Source organism: Epinephelus moara, chromosome 6 (genome assembly GCF_006386435.1).
Source record: "Epinephelus moara isolate mb chromosome 6, YSFRI_EMoa_1.0, whole genome shotgun sequence".
NCBI lineage: Eukaryota > Metazoa > Chordata > Actinopteri > Perciformes > Serranidae > Epinephelus > Epinephelus moara.
The window spans coordinates 1,806,219-1,817,429 of NC_065511.1; the positions used below are offsets into that span (position 1 = coordinate 1,806,219).

Sequence of the window (11,211 nt, forward strand, 5' to 3'; positions counted from 1 at the left end):
GGCTGACTTTATCCGTTTTTTGGGGGGGAATAAGTCTTCTTCATCCATACTTCATCACTCGGAGACGCCGCTTGTGTAACTTTGTTTTCGTTCCGTGCGAGTTGCGCTGACCTACTGTATATGGTTCCGCGTCCCGGCATAATCTTTGGAGAGTGACGGTGTTGAGGAATCTTTACGAATAATTAACCGTGGCGTTTAATATCGCGGTTAATAGTGAAATCACGTAATCGTGACATCCCTACTTAGGAAGGATCCGAGAAATATAGCAAGACAAGCTCTGGACTATAATCCTCAAGGCAAGAGGAAGCCGGGGAGACCAAAATCCAACTGGAGGCGGTCCACGCTTGATGAACTGACCAAGACAGAGACCTTCTGGCAAGAAGTGAAGACCATCGCGCAGAAGAGAGTGAGGTGGAGATCCATGGTGGACGCCCTATGATCCCAAGGGGGCCAAGAGGATTAAGTCAAGTAAGTCAAGTTGAGTTTTCTTCCTGTCCTTATTTACAAACATTTCTGTTTTTATAAACACTGTAGACTGTTAGATGTATAACTACATTTTTGTTTAGTCAAAAAAAAAAAAAAAAAAAAAAAAAAAAGGTTATACATGGGATTTTTATCTTGTTGTCAGCAGGGACAGATGAGTAGGCACTGTTCATCAACTTATATGACATATACATAAATATGACAGTAGCGATAGTTAAACATTTCCACCGCAACAAGCAAAACAGTCTCGAGGGCTGTCTATCAGCCGCTTGCAGTCTCTGCCCTCACAGACTTTACATGATGACAGTAAATACGTCACATTACATACAACTGAAGACTGCCAGGGCTCAGTCCGCAGGTCCAGAGGGTGGACATTTGGATTTAGCCTCCGACTTTGCCGCAGCTTGTTATTACCGCCTTCTGCTGCAGCCGCCTGCTCTCGTTTAACTTCCTAGGCAATGCGCAGTTCATCTCAAACGAGGCTACCGATGAGTGTAGATGACGTTATCCTCGAAGTTAACTAATCACTCACACACATTAGCCTACTGTTGCGGACTCACTCCCTCGTTTACAACATTAAAAAACACCTGTAAATTTTCGCAGTCGCACTTAAGGGAATAGTTGTAAAATATACTCGTACTAACTCCAAAAATGGTCGCAAAATGCAACCATTTGGTCGCAGTCTGGGGCCCTGTGCGGTGCACATGATGTCTTATATTGTTTATACGACAGCATGTCATTTCTGTCTCTACATGGTCGCACGTTTACAATTCTCCTCTGCTCTCTGTATCGCGCACAGCTGAGTTCGGCCCCAATGCACGTGCGCACACACACACACACACACACACACACACACCAACCTCTCTCGCTCTCCCTCTGCCATTTTTCGCATGCTGTTTTTTAAATCTTCTGTGATCACCTGCCCCTTGCATTATTCGTAGTTCACCTACTTCACTGGCTCATGGAGTCAATAGAGGAGAAGAGTGGAGGGGGCGGTACTGTGCATGCCCAGCTTCCGTAGAAGTCATAATAACATCTCCAGGCACCCATGACCAAAAATCGTTTACCCTCGATTTCATTAATTTTGAAATCGTTTGACCTCAAAATTGTAATCACAATCACCAGACGATTAATTGCACAGCCTTAGCTACTTTATACTTTTACTTCACTACATCTCAGAGGTTAATTTACCTCTGAGATGTAGTGAAGTAATAGTACTTTTTACTGTGCTAAATTTCTCTGACAATTTTATGCCAGGCTCAGACTACACTACATTTTTGTCTGCTCCGACGGTCACTTTGCCAGATTAGGCAATTGTGGAGTCAAAAGCACCTTTTACACTGCCAGATTTTCTGTGAATGTTGGGCCATTTTGCCGGCAAGCTGCGAGCGTTTAGACACACAGAGGTGGACTGGCGAGTTGATCCGAGGTGCCCAATTTTCCGCCTCATAGGGTAGTCATATTGGCGGAACCCTTTTAGTTAAAACAGACCGAGGTGGCCTTCCGCAACGGGAGGGGCTGTTGAAGACTTGTGGAAGGAGCTGTTGATGACGCCGCACGTGCGAGCCACTGGCGGTGGATAAACAGAAAACAGCTGATAGCAGGAATTAGCGAGCAGCTAGTAGCCAGAGGGAAACGCAAACCTAACAGACACTATAAAGATGAGCAACTGGGGAGATAAGGAATTGTGCACCCTCCTTGCCCTCGCAAACGAAGAGGCCATTAACCGTTAAATGATGGGGACGGTAAGACTGGGCCGACTTACGAGAGAAAGCACAGAGCTCCCAAGGACTGACCAGCCGCGGCTTCCCTCCCATGTCACTGTTTACATCACACACTGAGCAACACATTTTGTTACTTGCTCACGCCCCCCATTGCACCGAAAAAGGCGCATTCTGTATAAACAAAAGTAGGTAGGCAGCATTTTGCCGCACTCCCCGATTTTGTTTTTATACTGCCAATGCTGAAAAAAGACTGATTGGGCTTTTCTGCAAATTTGCACAATTCCTATCTAAAAAGGGCTAAAGTCTTGCCCTGACTTGGCTGACAGACATGACAGACTACACGTTGGTCCACGACCAATTATCCCTGGTCGTCTTTCACAATGTGTGTGATGTCATTCAGTTATTCTTGTCCTATTCTTATTATTCTTATTATCAATATTTCAGTCACTGTGGCTATTAATGTCTCAGCCAAAACATTATTGTAGTAACATAAAAAGCGCCAACAGGTGGCAGGAGCTATTTCTGAAGTATCACATGACAACTATGCAAGTCACTGACTCCTCCACAAGTCCCTGCAAATGATTCACAATAAAAAAAAAGGGGCTTTTAATTTCAAACAGATACAGGAAGTGTTGAGTTTGAAAAGACGGCACAATGCATTAACTTTAACCCTTTTCTAATGTAGTTCGTTTCAAATGAAGCTGGTACCCTCTGCAGTTGTGGCAAGTAAAAGCCCCACCACTATTTGTGAATTTTATTCCTTTATATCCTTCTCCATTATAAGGAAAAACATTCTTTGTTAGCTTGATGCTAATGGCAGTACTCAACCCGTTGCTAAAGTGCCTCTGTTGTTTCATGCAATCATTTTTCCTTTTTTACTCAGTCATGGTAACATCCATAGAGGTAATATTAAAAAGGCTGGGGTGTTGTTGCCATACAATTGTACACAGCAGCAGATTGCTCTGTTTCTATTTGTCAAAGTGATGGCTGTGACAGGAGAAGTCGTGAACGACAAAAAGAAAATCAAATATGCCAGACTGTCTGTCATGACGTCGCGATGTGTCCCAGACGTGGCGTTCATTGTCGTCTACTATGACACACTACACGAGGTAAAATGATGGATTACTGCGTACGACACTCATTGTGGTTCACGATCCGAGCCGACACTGCACAACGCCGCATCGCGCTATAAACAGGCTAATATTGTGTAGTCTGAACCTGGCATTAGTCACGTTTTTCATTCCCTTCCTGTCCAGTGAAAACCATGTATCTTCAGATGTGTTGATGTTGTATGTTTGTGATAAACTGAAGGATGAAGTGTTCCTTTTTGTGTTGAGAAAATTCTTCTCCTTCTTAAGCTATATAAACTCTTTAAAAACACTTTTGGATCAGCTGGAAAATGAACTGGCAATGCTGTCAACCTCTACTCACCCCTTATATGGGGCCACTTTCCTGTAAATGTACTTTTAACTGAACTTCGCTGATGTACTTCAACAAACTTGCAGACTGTCTTTGCAGTAAGTGTGAAATTCTCCTCTGTGGTACCTGACCAGTACCATTGATAATCGAGCCGAGCCAAGAGTTAGAAAGAGCAAGCGTAACTTTAGCGACAGTGGAGAGCAAGGGTCAATCAAGAACAGCGATACCACTATTGATGGTCACACATTGCATTCCACCACACAGTATGCCGAGTCGATGTTAAACGTCAGATCTACATGAATCACACCTGCTTTGGATTCAAAATTGTGATTTTCACCCAAAGGTGACACATTTGCACCCCGGAAAAGTGGCTAACTAACTGAGACACTGCCTCCTTTTCAGCATAAACATGATAATGCACCCTGAGGTGTCCCAAGAGAAAATAATGGGCTCACCTTGTCTATAATTTCATTGTTATGGGACACCTGGTCATATGTTGTCACATACATGTCAGGCCAAAATTTTGACAGTTCAGCTTGGACTGTTCTTCCTCTACTGAGTCAGGAAATAGTGAGTCAGTTTCTTACATGAGCAGCTCTACCAGTCTGCGGCAGACCCCGGAGTCAATGACCGTCTGGATCTTTTCATTAGGGCCGTCAGACAGGTAGGACAGAGCCCAGCAAGCATCAGCCAGCACATCTGGATCACTACTGAAAAGAAGCCTGGATAGCACGCTGAGACAAGGAGACACCTGAAAAACACCAGTCACAGAGACAAGCGCCCAGGTCAGTTTAATGCCAGTGCTGAAGGAGCAATTCAAAAATTAATTATGCAAGCAGAAGCAAGGCAAATTGGCTCCAGTATTCAAATTAAGTTATGACACATACAGTACGTTTACATGCAGCTTGAGAAAATCGAATTATTGGCTTAGTCCGACTGAACCGGACTTCTAAATGCATGTTAAAAGCTTAGTCCGACTGAAATTGGACTATCCGTAGCTCGACTAACACACCTACATAATTCGATTGAAAATCAAGCTATTGCTGCATTGTATCCACTTAGTCCGACAGGAGTCAGACTTGGCGTTCTACGCGTGCACCACTTTTTCTTTTGTGGGCTTTCACCCAGAAGAAGAAGAAAGAGATGATGTAGCAGCAGTGCAGTAACTGCCGGAAAAACAAAAAAACACCATGGCGACCAAGAAGCAGAAGAGGCACTTCTGGACGGACGAGGAAACTACATTCATGCTCCGACAGATAAAGCAGCTTAACATTTTGAAGTTTATGGATGGTAGAAAGACGCGAAACGCGGATTTACTGTATTTTAAAAAGTTTCTGAACAAGAACTGGAACTAGTTCAATACGCACTGTATTAAAAAGACACAGTTCCGCATATCGAGGCGGAGTCAGACGTACTTGGTCAGAAATTTGATTTTCTCTTCTGCATGTATACTCAGACAAGACGACAAGTCCGACTTGACTGACTAGCCGAGCTATGAGCTTAGCTCAACTACTGCGTGCATGTAAATGTACTGAAAGACTCACCTTAGCAAAATCTGGTGGTGGGTTCTTCCCTCGGCACAAGTTGGACAGAGCCCACACTGCATTGCGGGTTGTTGTGAGACGTTTGGATTTAGCAAGTAGCCTGGATATGACAACACAAGAGCCAGTTAGTATCACATGATGTTTGACACAAATGGGGTTTCCATCCAAATGTATCAAAATTTTTGCGCGAATTTTGTGAAAATACGCAAAAGAAAATGAGAATTTATGGCCATTTCCATTCGTTATTGTTTTGCAATTATTGGGAGTCAACAGGAAGAGCAGTAGGTGGCGCTTCTCGTGAAAAATGAACAAAATAAAAACACCCCCGTAGAAGAAGAGTGCGCCATGAGATTACGTCATAAGAGAGCATATTATGCCCACTGTAAACAACAACACACTCAACTGACACTCAACAACTGACCATGGACAGATTCCTGATAAACCTGTCGGCTCTGGTTAGCATTTTGTCAGCGTTCACAGCGTACCTAACCATCTTGAAGAAGAGACGACAAAGAAGAAGTTTAATGTTAAGAGTACTGTCGGAAATAGCTGGAAGGAGACCACCGCGTCATTCTCCGTGTGTATGGGAACGTAGGCGTGTGAAGGACTTTTGGGAAGTAGTTGTCCAGCAGCATTTCACTCACGAACTCTGGCTGAAACATTTCCGTATGTCAAGGGCCACATTTGAGGATCTGTGTGCCGGTACGTCGTCGTTTATTCACAAAACCTGTTTCCATAGCAAAAAGTCGCATTTATCTTTTATTGATACGCTGACAAATCCACCCCCTCCAAGCTCAAAAACATTTTTGCGAATTTTAAGCCTTTTTTCGAATTTCTGGTGTTTCCATCCAAGTTTTTTTCCGCAATTTTTGAAAATGCAAATAAAAATAGGTGGAAGGAAACCCCACTACACTGAGACAGACAGAGGAAGAATGCTTACTGTTGTAGAAATGGCAGGATGCCACAGTTGAGCACGTAGTCTCTGCACTCAGCATTATCTCCTGCTATGTTCCCCAGTGCCCATACGGCCTGAAACACATCACAGTCACCAAGCCTCAGTGATTAAGTGACAATGTACTGGACCAACCAGTGAGCTATGAGGGCTTTTTAGCCTCATTTTCACCAAGCAGTCCGGTTCAGTTTAGTTCAGTTCAGTAAACATTAGAACGCTTAGTTTCTGTTTCCATTGGGAAAAGTTATGGATGGTACTAACTAGGGCTGGGCGGTATGACAAAATTCAAAATGACAAAATTTTCATATCATGTTTTTTTTAAAAATCATATCGGTTTCATGGTATTTGACTGTATTTTGCTCGGGTTCGGTCCACTTGACATGCTGCTGTGTTGTGATATGGCCTATTCAAGTGCTGGAATTTGTTATTTACGTGACAACGCCTTAACACAACACAGGCTCCGCTCCATATGTGCCGTGTTCAGTTATAATTGTCTCGGACTCGGGTCAGGAAAATGCGGCCCGAGCCTCTGGTGTGTATGTGTGTGTGTGTGTGTGTGTGTGCGTGCGTGCGTGCGCGCACATTGGAGCGAAACTCCACTGCGCATATAGGGGAAACACTGCTATTTTTGGCTCTCTCCGGCAGCCATTCTTGCCTCTAAACTTTGCTCTATGCTCTCACTCTCGCTGGCTCTAGCACGCCTGTGGTGTGCAGCGGTGAAATGGGTCCCCGCTGAAACACTTTCCCGCTGCGCACGTTCTGGATGTTGTTTGGGCTATTCACCGGTATTGCGGTATATGAAAAATTCATATCATAATGAAAATAAATACCAGGTACGAACCAGTATACCCCCCAGCCGTAGTACTAACAGAACCGTCTTCATTTTTGGTCACCCCTCTGTTGGGGTACCTAGCGCACTAATCTGGTACTAAAAGTGGAGCCAGAAACACTGCAGAAACACAGCAGACCAATTAATTGGTCAATAGAGAACCATCACTGTTGCTCAGGGGTGCTCTGTGGCTGGTTTTGAAGCTTATGTGACAACTGTTCATACAGTGGCAAGTTTCACATACATTAGCAAACTATAAAATGAAAGGATGTTTTGTTGCCTCTAGCAGCGGCTGTAGACAGAGAAAAATTCTGTAATTCACTGTGCCACCTGCTGGCAGCAACCGGCACCTTTTTGGGTAGAACGTTTACTTATAAAGTTACTCAATGCATGAGTTGATGAAGTAAATCCATCAGCACCATCAGATTGGATCTTCAAGCATTTAAAAATATATTAATGAATTCTCATTCCTCACTTGGAGAAAAAACGTGGCGGGGCATCATTATAGTGCATTCCAGCAGCACAAACATCTTGCTCAATAAGGTCTCAACGCACAAAATATCTTATTGAGAAGACTGTCACTCCTGCCTGTTCTTTTTGTTCCAAACTGTTGGCATGCAACTCCTCTTTGTGGACAAAAAATTAGGTGCAGACTTCCCTCTGTATCACAGTGACAAGGAAATACAGCGAGAGCTGGAAATAGCAGTGAGTGAAAACAACCCCGTCCACATGAACGAGTACTGTCTGTGGTGGAAATGCTGAACGGATCAAAGGTCTAGGTATGTGTCTGTAGGACTTACATTACATTGTAAAGGTACTACACCTAAAGTTTTGGGTGGAAATGGGGCTTTAGGTTATAATCCTGACTACAAAAACTAGACATTGAAGATATAAATTACGCAAGCTTCTGCAACTATGTAAGCTGTTTTGTTTTGTTTTTTTACCTCAATTTTATTCTCAAACTGATTTTTGGTCAAATTCAGGCAAAAATTAGCAGCATATTCAGGACAATCATCATGTTTCAGTTCAAGAATTTTACATATGACAACCTCCTGAGGGGTGAGAGAAGAGAGTATTATGGATAAAGTCCTCAAGGTCATGTGTAATTTTACATTGTGATATGAATGTGTATATGTCTTTTCGACTAGAAGAACTTAACCCATAACTTAGGTTTTGTTCTACCCCCCAATATCTTGTGATATTGTAATTTCTATGTAAATTTATTTAAAAACTGTTTATGGATTAAAAAAGGCCAGCCAGGAAAGACTTTATTTGTTAAATCATCAAATTCAATGAAATTCAATGTAAAAATCAAATCTAGTAATACCATTAATCAGTCTTTGTCACTGATTTGCAACATGGTTTAATACAACCAGATATGCAACCACCGGAGCAGTCAACAGTAAACTCAGAATGTATAGTGATCTAACACTTAATATAACGCGTACATCACCGCACCTTCTGACAGCAATCACTGATAGCTTAGTGTTTTGTCAGTGACATGGGTCTCACAATGTCACCATTCAAATGGAAGATAACTTTGTGGAGTTCTCTCTCTTCACTGATTCAAGTGGGAACAGGATGCCAGAAATGTAGAACTCACATGTATTAAGTCGATTTAAATAACTCCTAATCCGTAGCTTAAATCTGCTAATTGCTGACTAATTTAGCTGTGTTATATTTCTAATGTCTTGTCATGTTTTACTTACATATTTCAAAGACATAAACGCATATAACAAATAACACAACAGAACACAATACAAATTGATGAATGCTGACATACACATTAATTTCCTTCTGCAAACAGTTTACACTAGGGGTGTAACGGTACACAAGTCACGGTTTGTTTGTTTTCGGTACAGTAATGAAAAAAATAGACAACTATTAAATATCTTTTACTTATTGGTAACCTTATTAAAACATACCACCACAGCAGTTAACTCTTTTAACACAATTTTTGAATGAAACAAATATATATATATATATTTTACTCAACTCCAATGGCGTTGATTATTTCTTTAGCGCGATGGTCAGGGAAACGCTCTTTCTTTTTAAACGACGACGATATCGTAGTTTGCACCAGATTGCTTTTTCTAGTCGTGTCGGTTAATGTTCAAACTCGGGTGGTGTCGCTTTAGATGCGTTAGTATGTTAGACGTGTTTCCAAGTACATACCCGACCGCTGTTCTGCAGTGTCGGCACACTGCTTTTGTCTTGTCCACTTGTTTATTTCCATCTTCGTATTTTACCCTGAAACCAAAGTGTTCCCAAACGGGGGACTTAAGGTTTGCACCCAATAATTCGGTACAGGGTCGTGCCGAACTGAAAGTCGCGTACCGAACGGTTCGACACAAATACATGTACCGTTACAGCCCTAGTTTACACACAAATTCGTTCTGCTCATGTTTCATGAATGACGCTTTATGTTGATTTCTGAGTGGAGTAGAGAACTACCAGCCTTGTAATGTACGGCCTAGTTAATATCTGTCCCAAGTTAATTCCTTTTTTTTTTTTTTTTTTAATTTTATATACTTTATTAATCCCCGAGGGGAAATTCAATTTTTCACTCTGTTTGTCAATTACACACAGGTCCGAACACACACATGCACAAACTGGACCTATACATGCACTAAGTGGAGAGATGTCAGAGTGGGCTGCCCATGACAGGTGCTCTGAGCGGTTGGGGGGTTCGGTGCCTTGCTCAGGGGCACCTCGGCAGTGCCCAGGAGGTGAACTGGCACCTCTCCAGCTACCAGTCCACGCTCCATATTTTGGTCCGGACGGGGACTTGAACAGGCGACCCTCCGGTTCCCAACCCAAGTCCCTATGGACTGAGCTACTGCCGCCAAACCCTTTTCATGCATTACCAGACAACTACTGCACCTCAATTCACAGTAAGGCTCAGGAGGTAATGCAGGTTGGCCATTAATGGGAAGATCAGTGGTTTCGATTCCCAGCTCCTCTGTCCACACGTCAAAGTGTCCTTGGCAATATAATAAATCACAAATTGCTCCCAATGGCTGTGCCAACAGTGTGTGAATATCTAAAATATCAGTAGCAGGAGGCATCTTCTGGCCTTTGCCAGCAGCGTGAATGTGTGTGTGAAAGGGTGAATGTGACTCATAGTGTTAAAGCGCTTTGAGTTCTAAGAACACTGGAAAGGTATTATGCAAGTCCATTTACCAGTACCATACAAAGTACAAGCAAAAAAAAAGCCCATTGTGAGGCCAGCGTCTAATTCAACAAAATATATTGCAAGTGAGTACTGTTTTATGGTCTACGATGACACATACACCCATGTCCAATTTGTTGTCTTGTAGGCTCCTACCTGTTCCTGGACGTCCTCATAGTCAGAGTTCAGTAGCTCAATGAAAATGGGAACTGCTCCCGTTTCAATCACGACCTTGGTGTGCAGAAAGGTACCTGAGGCGATGTTGGTCAGTGCCCAGGCCGCCTCAAACTGTTGGAAACACACAAAATACAGAAAAAATGGCAGTTAGTCAATCCACTGTCTTGTATTACTTCACAGATCAAAGTAAATGGATCAAGCAATACAGAACATAACAAAATATATTTTGTTGGATATTATGTTGTTTGTTCTACACTATGGTCTATACTGCCAAAGTGACATAGAGAAATTAAAAACATTTACTTTGATTGGTGCAAGTTATTCTTGGTAGGAATATCTGAGATGTAGTACATCTCTGAGAGCCAGAGCTGTAATTCTGGAGACTGCTCACATTTGCTGCTACATGTGCTATGTGTTTAGTAACCAGGACTCTATACTTAGATTTATTTTTAGGGGCACTGGACAAAACAGCATAAACTTCTTTTTCAATTTTGAAATCAGGGGTTGGGTTTAATGTTTAATCCAATCTGAATCACTTCACACCTCTTTATGAAACTATTTGTGTTTTGTGTTTAACTTTTGAAAGTTACGGATTAATAAGAAAAACTCAAAAGATCTCAGTAAAACCTGCTGCTTGAAAACAAGTCTTGTTATGGCTTAATACCATGGTGACAGTGGCACGCGCAGATGAACTCTATATATATTCTAACTCTATATATGTTTCATTGATTGTCTTTTTGGTTTTGTTACTGCGCCACGTACTGTCCATTACAGAGACACACTTACCAACACTGAAGAAGCTGAAACAGGCAGCTACTTGCAATGCGCCGTTCTGCAAAACCTGCCGGTTCACACCAATGCAACTACATGAGATGGAGGGCTCTAGTTTCGCAGACCGGGCGAGGCGGGGG

The 11,211-nt window shown here is 42.4% G+C and overlaps 1 protein-coding gene across 2 annotated transcripts in view; it reads right to left on the reverse strand.

The window, feature by feature from the left end:
• kpna5 (karyopherin alpha 5 (importin alpha 6)) overlaps window positions 1-11,211 on the reverse strand; it is a 67,549-nt gene that overhangs the window by 23,445 nt on the left and 32,893 nt on the right. For both annotated transcript variants that reach the window (XR_007570057.1, XM_050045812.1), the window contains exons 6-9: window positions 10,280-10,411; window positions 6,111-6,199; window positions 5,171-5,270; window positions 4,214-4,377 (exon numbers count right to left, since the gene is read on the reverse strand). Coding sequence is in view for 1 of the 2 variants with exons in the window: in XM_050045812.1 (XP_049901769.1) it covers window positions 4,214-4,377; window positions 5,171-5,270; window positions 6,111-6,199; window positions 10,280-10,411 (485 nt within the window). In the remaining variant the exon portion in view is untranslated. The remainder of the gene's footprint in view (window positions 1-4,213; window positions 4,378-5,170; window positions 5,271-6,110; window positions 6,200-10,279; window positions 10,412-11,211) is intronic.